Source organism: Acartia tonsa, chromosome 2, assembly GCF_053477335.1.
Source record: "Acartia tonsa isolate MP-2025a chromosome 2, ASM5347733v1, whole genome shotgun sequence".
Lineage (NCBI taxonomy): Eukaryota > Metazoa > Arthropoda > Copepoda > Calanoida > Acartiidae > Acartia > Acartia tonsa.
This window is the reverse complement of record NC_137261.1, coordinates 19,972,962-19,999,633: the sequence shown is the minus strand read 5'-3', so window position 1 is coordinate 19,999,633 and position 26,672 is coordinate 19,972,962. Positions and strand designations below refer to the sequence as shown.

General features: G+C 35.7%; 2 protein-coding genes across 6 annotated transcripts in view; one reads left to right on the top strand and one right to left on the bottom strand.

Moving 5' to 3' along the window:
• Positions 1–14,653, top strand: part of Wdr24 (WD repeat domain 24) — a 41,928-nt gene extending 27,275 nt beyond the window's left edge. For all 5 annotated transcript variants that reach the window (XM_080148510.1, XM_080148498.1, XM_080148504.1 and 2 more), the window contains 3 exons: positions 12,689–12,786; positions 13,146–13,242; positions 13,965–14,653. In XM_080148510.1, coding sequence (XP_080004636.1) covers positions 12,689–12,786; positions 13,146–13,242; positions 13,965–14,060 — 291 coding nt within the window. In that variant the 3' untranslated portion in view covers positions 14,061–14,653. The remainder of the gene's footprint in view (positions 1–12,688; positions 12,787–13,145; positions 13,243–13,964) is intronic.
• Positions 14,654–15,542: 889 nt separating this feature from the next.
• The window catches only part of LOC145306512 (uncharacterized), a 370,409-nt gene continuing 359,279 nt past the window's right edge, over positions 15,543–26,672 (bottom strand). Inside the window, exons 3-8 of the mRNA XM_080148656.1 lie at positions 19,821–19,929; positions 19,210–19,262; positions 17,653–17,765; positions 16,572–16,644; positions 16,278–16,396; positions 15,543–15,904 (exon numbers count right to left, since the gene is read on the bottom strand). Coding sequence (XP_080004782.1) covers positions 15,805–15,904; positions 16,278–16,396; positions 16,572–16,644; positions 17,653–17,765; positions 19,210–19,262; positions 19,821–19,929 — 567 coding nt within the window. The 3' untranslated portion in view covers positions 15,543–15,804. The remainder of the gene's footprint in view (positions 15,905–16,277; positions 16,397–16,571; positions 16,645–17,652; positions 17,766–19,209; positions 19,263–19,820; positions 19,930–26,672) is intronic.

Sequence of the window (26,672 nt, the reverse complement as noted above, 5' to 3'; positions counted from 1 at the left end):
AATTTATAGGCTATTGTCCTATCCCTGCATAGCTTTCTGATGTATCTAACCTTTCAGTTTTATACTTCTAAAATTGTTGAAATTATAAAATTGTAAAAAGACAGTTTTCAGGCTTTATATGCTTGATGTGGGTAAAGTCAGATTTATGGCATGAGTTGCAGCTAGCTAAAATACATAAAAACTCGGTTTCTTTGCTCTTATAGTTTGACATGCATTTATAAGATAGTTTCATGAAGAGGATTTTATTTGAAGTAGGGGATCTTAACATAAGTTCTTTACACTATATATTTTAATTTTTTTATGTAGTTTTCAAACTGTATTTGCTTCAAAACTCATATTCTCTGTTACTAATTGAATTGAATAACTTGACTTATTTTTAAAAATATTTCTAAAACTTTTGTACAACTTAATGATTTGAGGAGTAAATACCTAATATTTCTTTATTTGGAAATAAGAATTACATTATATAGCTCGCCTTCAACCAATTTGATAATAGTTATTTCTCGCATCGTATTATAAACGACTTTCCGCGGTTATAGAATGTACAATTATGAGATTAAAACCAGTTTTTTTAGCCCCAAGGTGCCGATGGCACCGGCTAAAAAAACTGGTTTTAATCTTATTATTGTACATTTTTATATTCGTAGAAAGCTGGATATAATTCGATGCTAAACATAGTTTTTTCGTATGGATGAGAACCGGTTCCTATCCACCGGATTCGAATGAATACGAGATAATACTATACCTTAATTTTAAAAGCATTTGCTTTGTTACTAGTTGTCCAAATTCGTTGGATACACAACAATGAACTTTCCATTCAAGTACAAAGAAAGTGTGGACAGTGGCCGGATTATTACACTGGTCCCCAAAGTTTCATAACGTTTTCTTATTTGTTGGCTTAACTTTGGGGACTTTAAATGAATTTTGATAAGTTGGTTTATTAAGTGTGTCCATACGTTTCAACCACTATTTGTATTCTACAGAAGGGGTAATTTTGTGTATTAACATTAGGGATGTACATCAATTTATCGCTCATTGTCTTATCCCTTCAGATCCCTGACTTTTTTGGTGAGAAAAGTAACACTTTCTCTAAAGATTTTCTATTGAACAAAGAAGTACCTAAATATTTATTGCGTTATAAACTATTGCTTAGAAAATTTTTCTTTGACCCCACTACTCCTTTACATTTGTGTTCATACAAAATCAAACAAAAATTTACAAATATAAAGATACACAAGGATATGAAGCAACTGAAGAGAATTATATTTAGACGTCCAAGGTTGGGGGTAGAGAAGTGTTTACTCCCCTATTAAAAATTAAAATTTAGACTTTCTTGACTTTTATTTTTTGTTGGTAAAGATTTCTACCCCTTTTTCATACCTACATTTAAAGTTTCCTGATCTATCTTTGAAATTTAGCAAATAATTTAATTAGTTTTGTTTTTTATTTACAAAACACAGTTTTATGTTGTTTTAATTCCACACCCTCTGCTTGTTGTAGAAAGAACAAATCTTTTCACGGGCCACATCTTTGCAAATTTTAACTTCTACGTAAGGATGTCTCAAATTATTTTCTTTTAAATTGGAAATTCAATTTCTTTTAGTAAATTTTTAATTGTCTATTTTCAACTTTTTTTTTCAAATCGCACAGAAATATGATCGCTAGAAGAAGATTAACGCGGATGAAGACAGTCGAACAAAGCAATGTTTAGAATATTTCATATAAATTTTCACTAAAAATTTTAGCTGTCAATGTTTAATAGCAGCCGAGAAAATTATATTTCTCCCATGGCGTAACGGACAGACAAGGTAAAATATAGAACAGCTTCGCCACTAATTTTTTAATGAATTCTGATCACCTGTATCTATGAAAAATTAGGAACAGTCTAATAAAGATTTTGAAAGCTGAATATTAATTTTCTAGTTTAAGCGTCATGTTTCTTTTATAAAGTCTTGAAAAGTTGAAATGTATTGTTTATTAAAAACACACCTTCTCTAAAGTTAAAATGTTTAATGTAATCATTTTAAAGGATAAAAGAACCGGTTCTCAGCAATACTGAAAAATCATGCATAGCATCGTATTACGCACAGTTTTCCATGAAAATTTAAATAAAATAAATACCACTTTTATTAACCTGGGCCTTAGGCTCTCTGGGACTAACAAAACTAGTTTTAATCTTATAATTTAACCTTTTGATATCCGTGGAAAGCTGTCTATAATTCGATACGATAAATTAATAACTACTCCTTCAATTATAAATAAAGTATTTCTTGGTGTATTTAATATAATATTTGTATGTAGATGGTTTGAACTTGTGGATGTAAAAATATTTCATGGATTTTGTTACGGTAGGCAATATAATACATTCAGGCGTACATGGACATAAATTGGTGATAAATTAAACATGTATTTTCCCACTGTTTGTTTATAATTGCAAATAATTATAAGGATAGAAAGAGTAGAAAACAAGTTTAAACGTCATTGCCCTTTTCTTCCCTGGCGTATACATTGCAAAATTATACATACGTAGTAACCTATTTTTGTGTATTCCATATTCATTGTTAGTCGGATAAGAAAATTTGTACATCAATTTTGGTAAAATAAATAATTTGCTAATCAACCTCCGTAAGAGTTTTAATTTATTATGGACAATATCAACCTTTTATAATTTTGCATATCATCTCAAGGCTTCAAAATATGTTTTATGTGAAGTACAAAATGTTTTGTCACGTGTAACCTTCTAAAGATCTTATAATTTCTAGTTTCATAACTCACCGACAAAAAGGCAATAGAAAATATTTGCTTGTTGCATAGAGAAAAAAATAAAAGAGAGGAATCGAAGCAACTAGAAGACGAAAATAGGTAGTGGGCCCAGGGGCCTAATTAGCGCTGTTGCCGCGCTAAATTTTATTGCTATTCCACCACTTTTCAAATGGGAGGATTACAAAATTAATATGTAAAGTTTTAATAATTAGAATATAATATTTAGAATAGAATAGAATTAGAATAGAATTTATTAACTAATGCAATACATTTAAATTATTAAATATACATATAAAATCATATTTTAAAAATTGCATAGCAAGGAGTAATTAAGCCTTGGAGTAGGCCGTAAATTTACCCCTTTAATTGATTTCATTTATCATTTTATTTATAGCCAGAAATTACAAAAATTATTTATTATATAAAGATATTTACACGAATTTAATAGATCAATAATTAAGTGGGTTGACTAAATAACTATTTACAGTTACAGAAGTTGGTACAGATTTTATTTCTTACAGGAAAAGCATTTTCTTTTGTTGCAATGAAATGATTTATAATTTAAAAGATAATCTTTTTTAATCATGGACAATGATTTCTTTACAGAGTCTGAAAGCCTTATTTCATTTCTCAAGTTATTCCAAAGTTTTGGAAATGACACTGCTGGAAAATATTCAAGATGTTTTGTTTTAGGTATACTTATCAGTAACTTTTTTGATCTCTGGGAAGAAAGAACTTTAAACATGTTATCAAAGCTTTCTGGGAGTTTCTTATGAAGAAATTTACTTATAAAATTTAAAATGTTTAAATTTACCAAATCATCAAATTTTAAGATTTTAGATTGTCCAAACAAAATTTCAGTGTGTGCATTATAATTAGCACCTACAATAATCCTTATTGCCCTTTTTTGGTGTTTTCTTATTTGATCAATATCTTTACTTTTAGAGAGACCCCATGTGATATTAGAATAATTTAAGTGAGGCAAAATCATTGAGGAATAAATCGTTTTCAAAGTTTTTGATGGGAGACCATTTTTTATTTGATTTAATGCATATAGAGAACTAGAAACTTTGTTTTTTACCATTTTTGTATGCTCATTCCAATTGAGAAATTCATCAAGATGTACCCCAACAAATTTAAAAGACTTTGTTTCATTTTCATTGCTGATTCTCTCAACTTCCTCCCCATTAATGAAGATTCTAAAGTTATTATTGACAGGTTGCATACTGCTAAGTCTGAAGACCATGTATTTTGTTTTAGATACATTTAAAGAAAGTTTATTTGCCCTAAACCATACTGATGCCTTATCTAATTCTTCATTTAATGATGTTTTTATGGTTTCTAAATTACTTGAGGTTTTACAAAATATTGTGTCATCTGCAAAAAGGCTACAAAATAAGGTTGTTGAATTTGGAAGGTCGTTTATATACAACAAGAACAAAATTGGTCCAATGACAGAGCCCTGTGGTACTCCATGGGTTAATACTTTTTCTTTGGACTTTACACCATTTATTTCAACATACTGTTTTCTATTAGTTAGATAATTTTCAAACCATTTTGCAGATACACCTTTAAAACCATAGTGTTTTAGTTTGGATAGTAAAATTGGTATATCACACGTGTCAAATGCCTTTTTAAGGTCAAGAAACACACAGGCACTGTATTCTGATTGGGGCTTATTCAGTCCGTCATAAACTTTGTTGATTAAATGTATCAGTGGTTGTTGTGTGTCTCTTGACCTTCTGAAGCCATATTGATGTTGATATAACATTTTGTTTCCCTCAAGATATCTAATCATTTGAAAAGCAACAATTTTCTCAAGTAATTTAGAGAGGGCTGGAAGTATGGAAATAGGACGATAATTGTCAAATCTATCTCTTTCACCAGCTTTGTAAATAGGTATAATTTTTGCACATTTATAGTTATCAGGAATGTAGCCAGTGTTTAAAGAGAGGTTAAACAGGTGAATGATAGGCTTTACAATTATTGGCATTATTTCTTTTAAAAGTTTCATAGAGATATTATCATTACCTACACTTGATTTTGATTTTAATTTGGACAAAGTTATATTGATAATAAAAGAGTTTACTTCCTGAAAGTTAAATTCTTCATCATATTGATCCCCCAAGAAATCCCTGAAAGATTTAGAAGATTGAGGTATTGATTCAGAAAGTCTTGGCCCAACATCAACAAAAAAGTCATTAAAGCCATTGGCTATCTCAGAGAAAGTATTATAGGATTTTTGTGCATCTGTAAAAACACAAGGCACGTCATTTTTACACTTTTTTTTCTTGACTATTAAGTTAATTAGCGACCAAGTCTTTCTGATATCAGTAACACAATCTTCAAATCTTTCATGGTAATATTTTTTCTTCTCTTTTCTAGCAAGTTTTTTGAATTTATTATTTAGGCATTTAAATTTATTTTCAGCAGATTCAGTCCTATGTTTAAGTTTGTTTTTAAAGGCCCTATTTTTGGCTTTTCTGATTTTTAATAACTCCTGTGACATCCACGGGTTAATAGGAACTTTTCCTTTGTTTACACATTTTTCTTTTAAAGGGAAACTCTCTTTAAAGTACTTTTCTAATAAATTTAAATTAAATATAAAAAGAAAATTTTGTTAGGGTAAGGGGGGGGAAATTTCGGTTTTTTTTCGGGTTTTTTGAAAAAAAATGGGGTAAATATTATTATTTTCAAATGAAACCAAGACCAGTAGAAAGCTTACGGAAAGGACTATCAGGTCCTAAAAGGACATTATCCTAGGACTTTTAGAAGTTGGCCGAAATTGACCGCAAAAAAGTTACCGATATTTCCCCACCACCGGGGGAAATATCGGTAATTTTTTTCAACCTAAAAAAAATCGATGAAAAACGGCCAAACGGCCAGTCGAACATAAATAATCATAATTAGTATAGGTTATAGGGATTATCCACAAAAAGTTTCATAATGATCGGACTATTCCTTCTATGTTAAAAATGAATTTTTTTGAAAGACGCGAATTTTCGATTTTTTTTTTCGAAATTTTTTTTTTTAAAAACTTAAAATTAATATAAGAAAAAACCTATTTTATTACTTTTTAGGCCTGATCCTAAAAAAGCTCACATTGAACTATAGATTTAGCCCAAAAAACATGAAAATTGATTAAAAATTGACCTCAAAAATTGAATTTGAAGCAAAAGTGTCATCTTTGCAAAAAATCTTGACTACATTTTAACCTTAAAAAAATCGATGAAAAAAGGCCAAACGACCATACAAGCGTAATAAATCATAATTAGTATAGGTGATTGGGATTAACCACAAAAAAATTCATAAAGATCGGACTATTCCTCCTATGTCAAAAATATTTTTTTTTTCAAAGGACCAGAAATTTTGATTTTTTCCTCGCAAAATTTTGATTCAAAAAATAAAATTAATTTTGTTTTTGTTTTTTATCTGTTCTATTCATTTTTAGGCCTAATTCTTAAAAAGTCCATATGGAATAATAGATTTGACAAAAGAAAACATGAAAACATGACCTTAAAAGTTGAATTTTAATTTCTTTTGAAATTACCGATTTTTCCCCCGGCGCCAACTTTGGTCATTTTTGAAAAAAATATTAACCCGATTTTAAAGCTCTCAACGGATTTGGAAAAAGCGGGCAATTTCTAGTTCAAAAAGTTTTTCAGATCAGCTCTAGGTCTTACCAATTTTTGTGTAGGTCGATCTTTACACACCTACTAAAAAATTTTTGGGAAAAAAAAATTTTTCGTCCGACTTTGAGACCCAATAAGTACCCTTAATATTCATCTCACAAAAAAATTCATTTTATACTTTTTTGTAGGCAATTTAATAAGGAACAAATTTGCTTTTATGTTTTTTTCTGTCATTTGAAAGGAACATGGAGAAAAAGGTCATTTAATGAAGGTAGGTCGAAATTACCGAGAATAGCCCCTTACCGAAACTTCCCCCCCCTTACCCTATTAAATATAAAAAATACTTAAATAACAACATCTAAAAAATATTTCTTTTTACTTTTTACTTTTAGATATTGTCGTTTTAATGTTTTAATTAAAAATTACAAAGAATTTATTTTTATTTAAAAAAATTTGTGCATGAAAGATGAATCCTTTTATTTCTAAAAAGGGTAAATTTTTTTCATAATAAACATTCAGCTGATTCTGACCGCCCACGGCTGTTTGCTAAATATCGCTTTTATTTTTATTCACATTATTATTTATGATTGACTTACAAAAAGCCCTGGGCGGCTTTTGATTTTCGTCTGCTAAATTTTCTTAAAAAATTTAGGGATGGGGAAGTAGTATTTTACCATGAAAAGGGGGTGAGTATTCATCCTCTTATCTTTTTTCCTTATGGCTTGTTGTAATAGCCCTTGAGAACGTGTTTTTAGCCCACCAAGCTTGTATTTAAAAGTGTGCAATTAAGAAGTTAACAGCCTAGAATTATACTCTTAATTATCAGGTATGCAGGGTTAGGGTAAAAGTTATAAAATATTTTCCATAAATCATGTGCAGCCTCGTATCACAGATAATTTTTAACGAATATTAAAATAGAATCATAATTGGACAAATTCTGATAGAGTAGGAACTTCTATGAAAAAAAATGAAAACCGCATATAAAAATTTTTATGAACCTATTTCTATCAGAAGACGATTTACAGGTTATCCAAATTTTTTGAATATTGAAAAATGGATGAAATAAACCATTTAAATTAAAAAAGTATAATTTCATAATATTTTCTCTAAAAATGAACACTAACTATGTACCTAATTATTCACTGGTTTTGAAGGTGTGTCTATCTAAGACAATTTAAAGAATTTATTCTGCACACAAAATATTTAGAATGTAGCTATTCCCTATAAAAGTCTAAAGAAACTTTCTAGAACTTTACAATATTATTGAGAATTTAAAAAATCTCTAAAAACCTAGACACTTGTTTCAAACTATTGTAGTATTTGCTTCCAATTCAGTGCACCTAAAAATTAAATTTCTGTTTAAAATCGAATCTTGGTGCCTTTTTATATACTTGTTGCTTCGCTCCTAGTCTATGAGGATCGAATAGGTAAAAATATCCTAAAACTACCTACAAGACCATAAAAAAGGTGCAACAAATTCGGACCAGCATTTTCCGAGCCTTAGACAAAAAAATCTTCATTACTTTATATGTTTGAATATTATCATTCTTGTTTTCTATATTGCGTGTAAGGCCTTTTTACATTTGCAACTTTTTCTTGGGTAATTAGCATTTGCAAAGCATGGGCTTATTGGATTTATTATTACTTGGATCTTACACCAGATTGTCATGAACCTTTTTAAAGTGAAACTTGTAACTGGTGAAATAACGACTCCATCCACTTTTACTGGATGATGAGCTGACCAATAAGTGATAGCAACCTAAATTAACAACAATTTTTACCTCATGTCAAATATACCCATTATGGGCTTCAATATTTTCACTCTGCGATAATTAGACAAGAAGGAGGAGGTCAAGATTTGTAGATATTTTTTTTCTACAGTAAAATTATCATGATTGTTAGGTATTTAAAAAATTTTATGATTTCCTTTATTGATGGTCTGGCTTTTGATTAAATTCAAAAGACCAACTAGCAAATGTTGTGTGATGAAGAATCTACAAATGTATGTCTATTGGAGGGATTATAATTTGTTATTTTAAATGATAAAATCATATTTTCTTCCCAACTATTCATCCGTAAAATTTATATGACCATGAAAAGTGAAAGATGTTTAAAGTGTTGATTTGATTGATTTGTTAGCTTATCATTTGACGTTGTTTGAATTGGAGAATTTTGCAATTTGTTAACAGCAGACAAGACCTTTGATAAGGATATATATTCATGAAATGAAATCGTTTGAGATACTAAAATTGTCAATAATTGAAAAAAATATATCTAAAATGACGGATGATTAAAACGCATTGAGTTCCTAGCAATTTATTAGTCACAAAACAAATACTTTTGCCAAAAATAAATTTTCTAAATTTTAGGGTTGCGCTACTGAATGGAAAGACAGGGATCTAAAGGGATAAGACAATGGTCGATAAATTGATGTACATCCCCAATAATAATACACAAAATTATACTTTCTGTAGATTACTATTAGTGGTTTAAACGTTTGGACACTAAACTAAATAAATAAACACACCAATAAGAGAGAGAGAAGGGACAATGGGCTGTTTACTATACTAGTCCCTAAAGTTTTATATTGATATTTTCTTATTCGTTGGCTTAAATACTTTGAGGACTTTTAATAAATTTTCTCTCTGATGCTTAGAAATAATAATACAAAAGGGGAAATACAAATTATGCAAAGATTTGAAACAAAAATGTGCCATACAATAAGACATTTATTAATGTTACAAACTGCATCAATCCAGTTTATTTATGTCTCTGAATTAGGCTGTTATGCTAACAGGGATACAAAATATATAATTAGCGGAGTAGTTTTGGTAAAAATATAAATTATTTGCAATCTATGCTTACCTTTGCATTGTTTTTTTTGAAATTTTGATAACATTTACTAACTGAAGTTAGATATTCATGCAGAGATACGTCCTTAGATGCCTCTAGGGGCACTTGAGGAGGGGAGAGTTGAATTTAATAACCCAATTTTTTATTTTAGATTTAAAAAGAAAAAGGAAAGATTTTTTTTTGGGGGGGGGGGTTAATTTTATAAATAGTTTTAAACATTCCCAGGATCTATGAGAAGCTACCCTTAAAAGAGAACTGTATTGGTTGAGCGGTTAGCAAAATCCTTCGTTACAAACAGACAGACATCCTGTAACTTTATTATAAGGATTATTTATTACCCTGTTACTTACAGGGTACAAAGTGATTGTTAGAGAGGCTATGCAACTCAAAGGAGAAAGAATTGGAATTCCTAAATTAACCAGGGTGGAGGACATTTATCAGAGCTGGATCTTTAAATCATTTAGTGGTGAGCTAGATCGAGGTGAGCCACCCCGATCTGGCTCACTCCAATCTGGCTCACCCCTCTGACTCACTTTGATCTGGCTTACCACTAAAATGATTTAAAGATCCAGCTCAGGCAATTTTAATTGATGTATATTGTACAAAACGTGTGCTGTGTTTTAGTCTTCAAGTCTGATGTATATACCTGTTTTGGGTGTCTTTTCAAATAGTAATTTATACATTATCGTTTTAAATATGATAAAATGGATTTAAACATGTCTTTGTCATGGAACATACTATTGTACCCAGACAAAGTACAAGGAAGTCATCAGAACAATAACTAAACAGTTATATTTCAAATAATTTATTGTCATCAAATGCTGATATTATCTGAAATTATTTCTTATGCTCATTAGATTGGATATCTCCTTCTAAGTCTGATCACTTACATGGTGCTCCTCTGTAAGATTTCGTAAGGATTTTATATTATTCTAATTTTTCTTGAACATTACCACTGTTCTAACTATGAACATAATTGTCCATGTTCGGATACATAATTTAATATTTAAAAAATTAATCCAACGTTTGTTTTGTTGTGTGCGTGGATGCTAAAGCATTTGTGTAATTTAAATGTAATTTTGCAAGCTAAAAGATAACATCTCTTATTTTGCAAACATTAATCATAATGTAGAAATCTTCGCTTGTACTCCACCTAAGGTCGAATTTGGAAGGAGCAGTGCAAAGATAGAATTAACTTTTCCACATTTATACCCTTGTGCCTAAGTATCGGATTAATTTAAATGCGAGTGCTCATAGAATTTATTATATCATAAACATACTTTGACTGATATTCTGTAATTTAAATAATAACCAACTGAATTTCGTGCTCTGATCTTAGTGACTTTAATTTTACATTTAGGGCTTTTTAAGGCTAAGCTTTTTTTACAATAAAGGTCGACCTGTCCTTACGTCTGTAACTAATTGCTCTAACTGATAGTATCTAGATTAGCTAGATACTTCGGTACACAGAGACAGACAGACAGACACACTCTCAAACATCCTGTTACTTTCACATAAGGATTCATATTTTGAAATTTATTCATTTTTCTTTAATATTGAAAACGCAGTAACTCTTTGTTTGTCAATGTTCGTTTGTATGTCTTTTATGGAAAATACTGAAACGATGGAGTTCTCCATTTTATGAGAGATATAGGTCCCTGTATGGTTTTAGGCTATTTAATTTATATATCTAAGTTTGGTTTTAGGCTATTTTCCTACTTTCCTTACTTGTTCGTTAGTTTTATATATGGGTTGATTTGAATGATATACCAATGCTATTTAAGTAGGTACATAGGTATATTAGATTCAATTACACATCAATACAAGGTCTTTATAATCATATTTTGTATTAATATCAATGTTTTTTAAAAACATGCTAATAACAAAAAATAATGGCATGAAACGAAAATTGTTTTAAATATTATAAAAAACAAATTGTACTTTTGTATTATAGGAATTTAGGCCTGGAATACTTGTGTTCTGAGTATTATATTTTGATTGATTAGTGACAGCGGAACCTACCACTCTTATTCTTGTAACAGTTTTTAAAGATATTTTAGAACTTAAAATAGACCAACTAACCTACAAATAAAAAGTAAAGCTCTCATTAAAAACAAATTATCTTATGGTTTAGGCCTATTAGCCATTTTTTTCATTTTAGCAAAAAGACTTTTAAAACTTTATCGACAATTTACACATGACGCCCCTGACAGAGCAGCAGTAGGAACTATGTGTTTATGATAAAAAAAAACTCTTTTCAAACTAGCCCTACAAATCTGTTTTTGAGTGCAAAGGAATTTTTGTTATTGTTCTGTCAAATTTTACCAAGTTTTCATCATACAAATATTTATAAAGCTATGCTTCGTGAAAGTAGAGGAAATACTGTGACATCTTCAAGAAGGGATAGGTCAATTTATATTAAACTTTGTCTTGTATTTGGCAAATATTATAAAGGGACAGGAAGAAAGGGGACAGTCGACTATGAAATATACCGGAACCCAAACTTTAAATATTAGTTATGTTTTACAACCCTAATTATCCAAACTATGTTACAGAATCTACAGAAGGGGTAATTTTGTTTTTACTAATTTGGGATTTATAGTTTAGATAATGCGTCACTGTTGTCCTATGGCTAATGTGAATACAATGTATTAATATGTCTATGCTTAGATAATACGACTGTGTCTTTTCGTAATATGTATACAATGAATTAATATATCTATATTTAGATAATACGACTGTGTCCTTTGGCAACTGTGAATACAATTTAATATATCTATGTTTAGAAAATACGAATGTGTCCTTTGGCAACTGTGAATACAATGAATTAATATGTCTATGTTTGTTTGATACGGCTGTGTCCTTTGGCACCTGTGAATACAATAAATTAATATATCTATGTTTAGATAATACGACTGTGTCCTTTGGCAACTGTGAATACAATTTAATATATCTATGTTTAGATAATACGAATGTGTCCTTTGGCAACTGTGAATACAATGAATTAATATGTCTATGTTTGTTTGATACGGCAGTGTCCTTTGGCAACTGTGAATATAATGAATTAATATGTCTATGTTTAGATAATACGACTGTGTCCTTTGGCAACTGTGAATACAATGAATTTATATATCTATTTTTAGATAATACGGCTGTGTCCTTTGGCAACTGTGAATACAATGAATTAACATATCTATGTTTAGATAATACGGCTGTGTCCTTTGGCACCTGTGAATACAATGAATTAACATATCTATGTTTAGATAATACGACTGTGTCCTTTGGCAACTGTAAATACAATTTAATATATCTATGTTTAGATAATACGGCTGTGTCCTTTGGCAACTGTGAATACAATGAATTAATATATCTATGTTTAGATAATACGGCTGTGTCATTTGGCAACTGTGAATACAATGAATTAATATATCTATGTTTAGATAATACGGCTGTGTCCTTTGGCAACTGTGAATACAATGAATTGCCAGTCAACAACTTTTTTATCCTCCTGTGGCTCTTGTGGACGCACCTTGGCTAGGTAAATTTTACATCTGAATTTTACCTTTTGAATTCCCAGAGGATTAACTTAATTTTCAATTTTTATGCCTTTTTTTCCAAAACAGTGGTCTCTAAAAGCTTATGATTGCGTTTGCTCTCGTGCAATATCTTTACCATTTTGTTTTCAGCTTAAAGTATTAGAAAATAATTTAATGTCTTTTCATGCAGTATTTGTCTGCCCGCCAAAGTATAATAATGTACGTTTGTCTATCAACATGATATTTAATTTGCGTAACATGGGCATTATACATCGAATTTTGTACATTGATGTACGTGTCTGTCTAAATTGTTTTGTTGGGCGTATCTTAAGTTTAACATGATTGAATATTTACTATTTAGAAATGATGGAATCTGGTGGTGTGAAAAGTGTAGAAAATCTCCAGCCACGTGTTCTGTCTGCCATGCTGTTGTCAGAGGTCTTCTTGTCTGGTGCCAGGTACAGCTGTTTTCTCTATATCCTATCCTCTTATATAAAATAGTAAGGTTATTTCATCTGTAACTTAAGATTTCGATAACTACGGTACCGAGCTAGTTCTCTGTTTGAGGGAATCATCACATATGTCCTAGGATGGTTTTAGGCAGGCTATCATATTTTCAGATATATTTTTTATGATGGTTTTATTCTATTTTTCTATCCACTTACTATCCCTTTGAAACCAGATCACCTAGATGATAATGGCGTACGTAGCTGCTATTTTTTTCCCCTAAAAGAAACAAGATGCCTGTGTAAAGCGAATTAAAGCTACAGAAATGTTTTCAACTGTTTGGTGAGTGGGTTACCACCATCATCGCCCCTAGTAAAATAACCTCCCACCCCCAAGAAAAAAAAAAACTTTTTATGATTAATAGTTAATGTGCTGAGACGGAACAGTGAACAAAAGTAGGATTTATTTGATTTTTTTCTTAATGAGAATGTTTTATCGTCAGTTTATTAAAATGTTCTCACATTGAAGTTTTGAACTAAACTTTAAAAGGTTTCGTGACTATTTTCTTTTATAACACAGAAATGTCAATTATTCAAATTGTAAGACGGAACGACAATGTTTTTTGAGCAAAATAAGCCAAATAAAAGATAAAATACAATACGGGTTTTTTGTGTCATAGTTACTTATGTATTTCTGAAGATTCTCATTGATTTTTTTACAATTTATTTTTTAGGGATGTGGACATGGTGGACATGTACAACATGTGAAGGAGTGGATCAACAAGCAGGCTCACTGTCCAGCAGGGTGTGGTCATCATTGTCAATATTAGTACCTATCAACAATCAACATTCAATACATCAAGAAATATTCATGAAGATTATATAGGGAAAAGATGTCAATATCATTGCTATGTTCAACTTTATCAAGATTAGATGAAAAAGCCTGGAGAAGCATATGATGGTCAGCAAGAACCTTATTGACAATGGAAGAAGTGTGAATGTCATCTTTATCTTGAGGAAGCATATTTATTTGTTTCAACTCCTACTAGAAATATTCTTTTTTTTTTGATCGATTGATTTGATGCCCAATCCTTAAAATTCATCGAGCTTGTTTAATATATCTCTTCAGGCAGCCAAACTACTATAGATTTTGCATTATTTATTTGTCTATTAAAATTTGTTTGGAAATCTTAGATTTTAGAAAAAGAGTTTAAAGAAAAATTTAAGGAACTAAAAAATGTTCAGAATATTTATCCTTCCTCATGAACACTTGCTATTAATTTCTATGTGTGCCATTTCTAATATTGCCATAAAAGATAGTAAAAAGTATAGGTACATATTTTGTTTTCATGATTTATTTGTTAAAACTAATTTGTTGTTCTTAAAGTTTGAATCTCATTTTTTTGATTCAGAGGCGTGCCTCCCCCCCCCCCCCTGGCAAAATCCTCTGCACGCTACTGTTTTGAATATTCTGGTTAATTTTTTCCTATAGATCTGATAAATATAATGAAAAATATGAAATATTTTTTTTTAACAAGGGGCAGTTTATTTTTTTTTCTTTTCAAGATATTGCAATATAAAAAATTTGAAAATCCTAGAGAAATTTTTTTAAATTATGATAAAATTAAATTCATTCTATGATTTTGATATAGGTTGATTTTTATTATAAATCTTAATAAACCACGAAGTTATACCTACTTGAATAGGTAGTTTGAAATAGTTTGATTGATTTATTGTAATTTATTGTACATTAAAACTAAGATTAATTTTGAGTTTATTATTTTGATTTTTAACTAACAAAATACTCTATTGAAACATTTTGTTAGAACTGTTAGATTTATGTTAAAATGATTTAATTTAAAATTATTTATTGCTATTATATTCCATGTAAAATTTGTACTGTAAAACTGTGATTAGAATTATATATTTAAAAAATATATTTTATTAGTATGTGTGTTTATTATTTTAATAATAAGAATATTTATCAGAGCGGTTATACTTGAGAATATTTATTCCAATATGGCTACGAAACCGATTAATGTCCGCTGTATAAGAACCGGTTCTCCGCCATATTGAAGGAGCATGTGTAGCATCGTATTATAGACGATTTTGTACAACTATCAAAATAAAAATAATTTTTTCTTATTAATACCAGTTTTGTTAGACCTGGCCTTAGCGGAAAGCTGTCTTTAATACGATGCGGCATATAACTATACCGATTTCGAATAGTTTTTAATTGTTATGTACTAATCTTATTGTATTTCAGATAATATTTAGGTAGGTAATAGTGTTAAAGTGAAAAAAACATGATATTTTATATGATTTTAAAGTTTATTTTTCAAATTTACGAACATTTAACGCCATTCTAAAAATGAATAATAAATAATTTTTATATATATAAATAAATAAATAACTTAAATAGGTAATAAAGAATATGAAGTTTGCACGATAGCTCTCTCCCTTGCGTTCAAAGCTCATAGCCTAGAGGTTAAAACAACAAAAATTATGAATATTCAATTATTTCTATGAATATATTTTGTTAAAAATCCTCTAAGCTCAAATAAAGTTTTTAATTTACAATCTTCTTGGTTCCTCAGGGACTCTCACATCCACTTGTTCTTCTTTTAAAATTCTTTTCATCTGAAGGTCAGAATCTTCGCAGATGATCTTAGATCTAAAAATAAAACGTTTCAAAATATCAGGGAGCTAGGACAGTGCAGTGAAACAAAATTGAACTTAGTCTTATTTGTTAACTAAAATTCTTTGGGTAGGTAGTAGTGTCTTAACTTTTTAATCAAAAATTTTCATCTATCGAAGGGATAATCGTAATTTTGTTTATCGTCATTGGAGATGTATGTACACCAATTTATCGTTTATTGTCTTTTCCCTCAAAATCCGTGCACTAGTTATTGTATGAAAAGTCTTATTATTGACCAACCGAATAAAGGGGCTTAAAAAAAGATAGGTCGTCTAGCTGAGGTTTGGTGATGGTTGTTTACTTTAATATTGGTTCAAGTCTAGTCAAAATCTATTTCCACGCAGTTTACCTGAAATAGCAGGCAACATCATGCCACTGGATACCATCATCATACTTGTTATTGAGAACAGCCAGGCAGGCCTCGTCGTAAAACTCTTGCAGACCCTCAATGGTCAAACCACTCTTGTCCTTAATATTATTTGTTACAAGTCATGACATGAAATAGTACCTACTTAATTTTAGAATTTAATTAAGATGGGGGGGAGGGGGGTGGACATTTTATGTATACCAGAACTTACTATCTGATATAATAACAATATTTACAGTGAAAGTTAAATATAAGATAAAATAGTTATTTAATTACCTTGACATTGTCAAGTTTTCCTTGTTTCAACCCCTCCCAGTTATCAGGTTGGGGTTTGCCCTGCTCACCAGTCCTGAAATAATAAATACATTTTATTATATAAAGTTAGTTTTCTATATAAATATGGATACAGGAATCTAAAGGGAGAAGACAATTCCAGATAGGTTGAGGTACATCTCAAATGATGATACACAAAATTACCTCTTCTGTAGAATAAAATTAGTGGTTGAAACGTTTGGACATATGTTTAATTGTTGGCTGTTGGTTGTTATAACTTAGAAGTATCAGAGAAAAATAATAGGATAAAACTTTGTGGCCAAAATAATTTGGGAGGAAATATTTACCAAGCAATTTATGTTTGCCAACAGTAATAAATATTTGGTGCTTGCTTACATGTGAAGACCGGAGCACCGAAACCCCCACCCCCCCCGCTTAGTTTTGACAAAAATCAAAAATAAGGGGGGGGGGGTAGTTTTTAACCCCCCGCTTAGTTTTGACAAAAATCAAAAATAAGGGGGGGGGGGTAGTTTTTAACCCCCCCCTTAATATTGAAGAAAATCAAAAATAAGGGGGGGGGGGGGGTAGTTTTTTCACTGTACAACACGCCAGAAAGTTGAGAGAGAGTTTTGCGCAAAATTAAAACCTTTTACTGGCCAAAGTCAATAAATAAGGAAATTATGCCCCAAAACATGAATATCCCTGTAATAAGGTTTCCCCTCTGGTATACTGGATTTTCTTGATTTACCTCACTCAACTTTCTGGCGTGTTGTACAGTGAAAAAACTACCCCCCCCCCTTATTTTTGATTTTCTTCAAAATTAAGGGGGGGGTTAAGTCTTTGCCTTGCTGAGCACTTTTCCTCCTTGCCGTTTTCCAGACATTAAAAAACTACCCCCCCCCTTGTTTTTGATTTTTGTCAAAACTAAGCGGGGGGGGGGGGGGTTTCGGTGCTCCAGTCTACCACATGTAAGCAAGTACCAAATATTTTAAATTAGGCAATTATGAACGTAATTAAGAAAGGTTAGCATAAGTGGCAGAAGTTTACCTCCATGCTTCGATGTGATTCTTGCTTTAGTTTTTACCTGGACCAGAAAGTTTTTCTGGAGGGGATGTTAGTGGCAGGAATCCTGGTGTTACCATCAGCCCAGAACCAACCATTAATGTTGATGGGTTGCAGAGTTACTGAGTCACATCCCTAAATTATAAAATATGAAATACCTTTCACAAACTGTTTAACATTAAGATATTTTAAGCTATTGATATGCCCGCCCCCTCCCTTCCCATCCTTACAATCCCAAACTAAAATATTAAATGTAAATGGCAAGGGGCGAAGCCTACAGTTTTGTAAGATTGAAATTAAGAAATGATTGGATTCAGTTCCGGCAATTTTTTAATTGCAGTTTTATCATAAACTATTTTGTATGTTAGATAAATCATAATATTAATAATGAGAGAATTGGAATTAACATTAATCATATAAAAAACATAATCATCATTTCTTTTTAAGAACAGTTGATAAATGGGGGTGGGGATGTCTTAGAAAAGTATTAGCAGATTTTGCTTTGAAACTGGACATATAATACGTTAAAAATAAGTTCCTTAGTTCTAAGGACTTTACATTTGTTTTGACAATCACATTGTCAAAACAAAACAAAAAGTGATTGTCCCTTCTCAAAATATCTACCCAATTAACCAAAATAAATTCTTTTTATCTTGATTATGTTTCATTGTGAATTTTTGCTTTGATGGTGAGTATTTCCCTCCCTTAGTTAATTTGGCATAAGTTCTCAAAACGTTTTAATGTTTTGATTACCCTTGAAATAAACAAGATGTCATTGTTGCCTAAAACCCTCCAGAATTATATTTCATTTGTTTACCAAACCGTTGTGTAAACAAATAAGGTTTTAAATGTAAACACTCCAAACAAACTGCAGAAACAAATAAGAAATGTAAACAAATGTATTGCCCTCCACCGAAAAGGATAAATATTTTTGAAAACAAATGTTTTTCTTATTTAAACAAATAACATTTTCATTTTGTTTCAATGGCAGGAATTGTCTATAAATCACTAAAAATGACTTGGTTTGATAGCTTTTAAAATGCCAAACAAATTATATTTTTGTATGAAAGTATGAAAAATGTCATTAAGGCAGTTTATTTAAAATTGATAAATAAGTATTTTTTACAGATTAACTTTATCTGTCCCTAATTTTTGCAATGAAGACAAAATTTTGTGTCAAGTTTTCACGTTCAAGGTTCACAATTCACACACCATGGACTACAATGGTTTCTTTTGGATATTATTTTCTAGACAGTAAGATTTTTTCAGATAAATCATTTAGTATACCTAAAGCTTATTTAGAATTAATTTATTGTCATAGGCTATTTGCCCCCTGTTATAATTATTGTATAATATTCTTATTTTGATTTATAGCTCTTATCGATTACAAATCCAAATTTCCTTCTTAAAACATATGCAAAAGATCTTAATGTACGCCTTACCCAATCTTTAAAACGAAAAGTTAACTTCCTTTGAATTTAGATGTGGAGGTTGGTGGTCTATCGAGATAGTTGCCCCAAAACATGACCTTCTTTTTAATATGCAAAGTGACATGTAAAATTTGTTGTAAATCTCTCACCTTGTCTTGGAAGTTACACTTCCTTCCTGATGTGTAGATGGAGGACACATTATCTTAATTAACAAAAAAAATATTCATGAGTTCCCTTTTTTAAGGATACATCAATAGGAGTAGTTAAATTATATTCTCTTATTAACGCATTGACAAACACATTATTAGAAAAGAATGTTATTTAATCATGGATATTTTCGGATATAAGCTAAAAATTTCATTGATCATATAAAGGAACGTATACTTATAACTTTTTAGCAATCAGTTTTGTAAAGTCTGATTGACAGTATTACAGTTTAATGCAAACATCTTTTTTTGCTGGTCAAGAACAAATATGTTAAGAAAATGCATAAACCTTGCTAAATGCAAATTTTTAATATTCGAAATTATTTTTAAAAAATGGATCATGGAAAGAAAACGAAGTAGCGGGTTTCGTCGTATTTTCACAGTAGCCTTTGATAGGTTACTTTAGGTTCAGTTGGGTTAGGTAAATGTTAATGATTGTCCCCGCAGTGCTAGAGCCCCCCGCAGGGGCTAGACATAGGAGAAACGTTACTGTGAAAATACGACGAAACCCGCAACTTAGTTTTCCTTCCATGATCAAAAAATTTAAATTTTACCTTTGAACATAATCTTGGCAAAATGTCTGTACTCATCTGGCTCTTCGAAAGAGACCAGGTCCATGCATCTCTCCCGGCAAAAGTTTCTGGCATTAAACCAATCCCAGTCCTGAAAAGTTGGAAGACATTTTAGAATTAATATAGAGACGTAATGTCTTAGATGTAAATGATTCAGCCCAAAAAGATGGTAGTATTGTGGTATGCGGCAGCTCTGGACCATGCAGAAACCAAGACATTATAGTGATGCTACGCACCTAGCTAAATCCTGTTATTCTACAATTATAAAGCCACCTGAAAATATGTCAGATAACGGTACTGGTTTCATCTCTCAGTTGTCCTGCAAATGGAGGGAGGGGTGTTACCCCTCCCTCTCCCATCTTAAGCACCGGAACCTTCCCCTTCAACCACCAAGTTATCAGCACCACCTCAACCCTGAGGATAAAGGATCTAAACCTGCCCTCACCTGATAGAATCACCCCCACACAGACTGTTGTTGTCACAAGTAATCATCAAACCTTCCCTCTTTAGTACCCAGACCTACCACTCAACCCCTCTATGCTTATCTACCTATTGTGCTGCTCCATGGGCTATCCTGCCTGCCCCAGACAGGGATAGCCATCTACCTAACCATTGCAATTATCTATGTTTTACTGTATGATTTATCTTTAACTATCTTTATTCCTAATCCATATGTATTTATATTATGGTTAACTGTATTCTTAATTCCCCCCACCCTTTCCAGGGATGGGGACTCATGATTGCCCAAACTGACTATTGTATATGTATTACAATGCTTTTATGTTATGATTATTTATTCCTATCCATTGTAGTTAATGTTTGTTGTATATAGCTTTAGTATCTTTTAAACCTTCAATAAAGTGACAACTGAAATAGATGTTGATCATTATCTAGTGAAAGCTAGAGAAGCGTAGCTTCTCTATAGTAAGGTGTCCACGTCTGTCACACTGCCGTAATCTAATTGAACTCCGGTGTCTGCCATTTATCCTCGGCGGATACCACAACTTTGGTGACAGCTGTGTGAGATTACGGTGAACCACAAGTGTAGAGCAGACGCGCATCTGAGGCTAAGGTACTCCCAGCAGTGAATCTGGCAATACTGACGCAAGCAACCTGAATTACCCACCCTGGACAGCAAAGTTTAACTCTGCATCCGGCAGTTGTGGAAGCGAGACAGCGAAATTTGACGAATAACCGCGAGCAGCGCTGATATCTAACGGAGAATTGAGCGCCAAAAGGGCTGAAACAGGCCTGCGGACCGGCTGAAACAAGCCAAATAAGTGTAAACGGCTGGAAATAGGCCAACTTTACTGCAAGAAATAGCAGGATCCGAACCAGTGGCGCTAGCAGGACGGGACATTCCCTGCCGCCATCAGCCGGATTTGGATCAGCGGCGCCAGCAGGACGGGACATTCCCTGCCGCCGATAGGCTGAAACATGCCACATAGCTGCAAGCTGCGAGCTAACATACGAGTGTAGTGCACCAGAACAGAGAAAAACTACGTCAACTCCGAGTATCCTGAGAAGCTACAACGCAGCCACCCATCTAGAAAAACAGATATTATGTTACATTGCAGGGATTACCACCCTGGTGTTATGGCCAAACAATAGATTTATGAGCAAAGCTTGGCAAACAAATTGTTGTGTTGTGATAAATCTAAGAATAGAACAGGCTTGGATTATTGTGTATTGTGATAACAGCTAAAAATAGAACAGAGTTGGTAAACAAATCTGTTATGCAATTGTGATAAGGACAAAAATAGAAGCTAGATGTGATATAATAAAGACCCTGATATACAATCAAAATATCTCAAGCCCACAGCACAACAACAATACACCCCTTATTCCAAGGGAAAGGGAGGAGCCCCTCTCCATTGAAGGCAAATACAATCAGGGTGATATAATAGATAAGCCTAGGATTAAGAAGAAAAGGCCCTATTACACCAACACACAGTTACCCCCCTCCCTCACAGGGGGAACGGACGGAGTTACCCCCGTCCCCTCACGCGCTTCCCCCTTCCTACCCACACTAGACTAAGTCCGTCTGTAGTGTGGGGCTAGCGATCGGACACACAGAGCGCCATTCACGGGTAGCGCAACAGAGTGCGGAAAATATCATAAACCCAACGGACGAAGCGGACCAATGAGAGAGCGAGTTGAGGGGTGAGAGCGCGTTTTCCCCGTGTGCGCAGATTTGACGGCGCGGACGCGCGTTACAAGGACAGGAGATTCCACGCACACACACACACACACACACTCACACCGGAGCGGAGCTACTCCATAGCATTTAACAGGGGTATTTTTAGCAAATAAAGAATTGCAAGTTTCTTTCCTTCTAGCTCTAGTGTGATAAAGGAAAACCCAATCAGTTCCTTAAACCCGCTCAGACCCTCAACATCTTCCTAGCCTGCCAACCCTACTTCAAAGCTGAATGGTTAGTGAAACAAATATATGTATATATAAATACCCAAGTGATAAATAAGGTTGTTTTTTTTGTATCATGGGTACAAGTAAGTGAATACTAACCTCACCAAACAACACTGGAAACTGATATGGTAACTGAACGAAAGTACGCCCACCCTGTGGACATAGCCTGACTTGCTGCCCCACACTGGGCAGTGGTGGTGTGTACCTGGACCATCGACCTTCATAGTTGTGAACTATATACAGAGGAAGCGTGATTTTTTTTGGAGCAAGGAGGAAAAGCTAGCTAGCTCTGGGGATATTCCTATACACGTATATATATATATATGGGCGTGTAGCCATGTATATATATAGATAGCCTACCTATCCATATATCTACTAGCGGATACGCTCCTAGAGACATCTGTGGATACCTAACATATTCCCTGTTACCTTTAAGCTAAGATCCGCTGGTTACCACAGAAATCAAGAGCTATACTGGAAAGGAGAACAACTCAGGCTCAACAGTTAAACAAGACGCTGGCACCAACAGACCAACCCCCTGCTACTTATCATGGGGGCGCGCCAGCCACAGAAACTCTTGAGCCAGGAGGACCGAGCCTACGGCTACGTGGACTACCACCCTAATTACACAGCTATAGTATTTATACTAGGGGTGAGCCGGCTCGAACCTCCTTGCGGTGCGGCTACTCTACTCTGCTCCTATATCTACAAGATACTGCTTCTGTTATTACTTTGGCCTACTGTGTTGAGTACAGTGAACATCAAACACATGCCAGGTCACAGACCCCTGGTCCCTGAGATGCCCTTGTCTGGAAGGATGACTGAATGTCCGCTGCACAGCTCCTGTTCAGTTGGTGCTCAACGTACGAGAAATAGCAATACTGGACTGGGGATTGCTGAACCTGTAGGTGTCCTCCTGGGGGTGTTGAACGATGCAACTGAGCCTAATGAGGAGGTGACAAGCTTCAGAAACTTAGTGGCCAGCCCCAAGATGGACACTACTACCAGAACTGAGACTCCAAAGGGGCCCAGCCCTAGGGCCAGTACCACCTGTTTCTGGGGTGGAAAGGTCCTCCCTGGCACTGGCCTCACCAATCTGGAGGATGGGGAGCTGTCCCAGGGGAATAGGCCCTTCACCCAGATGCCCGACGCGTACCTGGGGGTGGGGGAGCCGCCACCCAAGCCTCCCTGGGAGCCCCCAGGCATGGAACGACTGGGGACCGGCCTAAGGATGGGGACTGGTGACCTGCTGCAGTGGAAGACTTTACCCAGCACGGAGGGAGCATGGTTGACCAGCAGCAGTGAGGCTGTCCCCCCACACTCCAAGACCAGATGCCGCTACTTTGTTGAACCACTGCACATGTCCCAGCCAAGTTCCCCCATGCTGCTGAAGATGGAGGCCCACCAGGATGCAGAGCTCAAACTAGGGAAGTCAATAAGACGGCCACCCCCTGCCAAAACCAGAACCACCGCAGGGGCTCCCCACCAGCAGCTGACGGAGCCTGGCAGGGACGCAATACCAGCTGGCAACTCTGGCCCAACTCAGGTGGCTACCAACAGTCTGCTGACAGTCCGGAATACAGTTCAGGCTACCATCAGTATGGCATCTTCTGGGCCTTGCTGGTCCACCTGTGGGTACCTGTCCACACACTGGCCACAGGTACCCCCCAGAGATCATAGCCCCCTTTCCGACTGGCACCATCAACGGCCCTTGCTACCAACTACCTGGCATACCCAGAGGCAGGATCCCTCATGTGGAGAAGCACCTGCAGAAGCTAAGGCCGAGGCTGGCCTCGCCACCCAGGGGAGGAGAGCCGCTGTTGGATGGAAGGAACCTGTGTGTATGGGGAGGAGGCTGAATGTAACCAAGGAGCCACCACAAGCAGCCCAGCACCGCCTGATCCCTAGTAGGGGAGACCCTGTTTGTCAGCTGGTGCCCCAACTGGAGGAGGAGAGACCTGGCAGGTTGATACACCCTGGGGAAGCCGGCCTGATGGGACCCAGCTGGACGAAGGGGCGCTGCCGCTTCAACGGCCACACAGCCGCCAAGTGTAGAACCGGTTGGGACCAAGCAATGAAGAAACACCAGGCCGCCCAACAACCTGCATGCAACCAGTCTGCCACCCAGGTCCACCTGGAGGGAGATGCCCAGCCGTCACCCCAACTAGCTGCCGCCGCTGGGGCCGCGGCTACCCAGGAGTCTGTGTCTCAGATTGGGACCATAGTGGCCAGGATCAACGTGCTGGGAGGAGCGGCTGAACCCTACCGGGTTGGCCTGGACCTCAGCCTCAATCACAGGGGACCGGTGTCCGTAACCCCTGTCACCCCCAGCAAGAGCCGAGGGGCGCTACCCAGCGAGTCTGAGTCGATGTATGGGACGCCAACCGGCGTCGCCACCTGGAAGGAACGAGAGGTGCTTCCCTGCACCACCAAGCTGATGTCTGGGGCGACAACCGTCGCCGCCACCTGTGAAGACTGGGGGGTGCTATCCAGCGCCCCCACACTGGTGCCTGGGGCGACAACCGTCGCCGCCACCGAGATACCTGGACCCCGGAATGAGCCCGCAGCCCCAGAGGAAGGGGTGACACCCGTCACCCCCAGCCAGCCAGAGCCCCCAGCCAGCAGGGAGAGTCCAGCTGTCCCTCACCCTCAACTGCATCCAGCTGTCTACCTCCCTCAACCAAGCCAAGGTAATTGTATTGCACTGGTGTACCAGGAAGTTTGGGCTGGGCCAAACTTGCCTGCGCCCCCTGCATCTGCCCCAGGAGCCAGGATATCAGCCATTACCAGCCAAACTGAAGAAGCTTTGACCGCTGCCTGGGGAGTAACACAACTAGATGTGCCAAGTGCCGAGCCTAACCATAGAAGTAGAGGATCCCCAACAATTATGTCTACCCAAGATGGAGACAATGTGCCTGGACCCCTTCAGGCTAGGGGAGGAAATCCGGAGCCTTGTGCCTCCAGTCTACCAGCAGCAGTGGCCGTGGATGGGCCTGTCTCCCAGCCAACTAGAGCGGAGCCACCCTTGCAGATCCAAGACAGCCTCCGGCATAAAGGATGGACTGTTACCTTTCCCTACCCCGCAGGTCGGACTGCCATGCACCACCCTGCCAATGTCCAGAATGAGCCTGAAGGAGGCAACGCTCCTACAGTATGGCAACCACCACCTGCCCGCGTTGACAGAGACCCTGGAAGCCGAATGAACCTGACCAGCCCCGAGGGCGAAGAAACTGCGCCTGCATCCAGTAGCCAGCCTGCCAGCAGCAAGGTGACCAACACGATGGAGACCACCAGCCCAGTGGAGAAACCTGAAGAGGTGTATACCAGGCGGCTGTTGGTCCAAGCCCCCTCATGTGCTGTGCCACCCCTGGAGGTTGCCAGGGTGGCCTCAGAGGTACACATCCAACGGCCAGAATATCCAACAGGACCAGTTACTCCAGCAGATATAGCCGATTCCGTTAGACCTGGGGAGGGCTGGAGTCCACCACCGTCCAGCAACTGGTATCCCGGCGGACCCATTCCACAAGGACAACAAACTGAAGGCCGCAACCACTGTCGGAAGTCTGGCGGTGCAGACAACCCCTCCAGCCTTCCGAGGGGAGAGTTGTGGTATGCGGCAGCTCTGGACCATGCAGAAACCAAGACATTATAGTGATGCTACGCACCTAGCTAAATCCTGTTATTCTACAATTATAAAGCCACCTGAAAATATGTCAGATAACGGTACTGGTTTCATCTCTCAGTTGTCCTGCAAATGGAGGGAGGGGTGTTACCCCTCCCTCTCCCATCTTAAGCACCGGAACCTTCCCCTTCAACCACCAAGTTATCAGCACCACCTCAACCCTGAGGATAAAGGATCTAAACCTGCCCTCACCTGATAGAATCACCCCCACACAGACTGTTGTTGTCACAAGTAATCATCAAACCTTCCCTCTTTAGTACCCAGACCTACCACTCAACCCCTCTATGCTTATCTACCTATTGTGCTGCTCCATGGGCTATCCTGCCTGCCCCAGACAGGGATAGCCATCTACCTAACCATTGCAATTATCTATGTTTTACTGTATGATTTATCTTTAACTATCTTTATTCCTAATCCATATGTATTTATATTATGGTTAACTGTATTCTTAATTCCCCCCACCCTTTCCAGGGATGGGGACTCATGATTGCCCAAACTGACTATTGTATATGTATTACAATGCTTTTATGTTATGATTATTTATTCCTATCCATTGTAGTTAATGTTTGTTGTATATAGCTTTAGTATCTTTTAAACCTTCAATAAAGTGACAACTGAAATAGATGTTGATCATTATCTAGTGAAAGCTAGAGAAGCGTAGCTTCTCTATAGTAAGGTGTCCACGTCTGTCACACTGCCGTAATCTAATTGAACTCCGGTGTCTG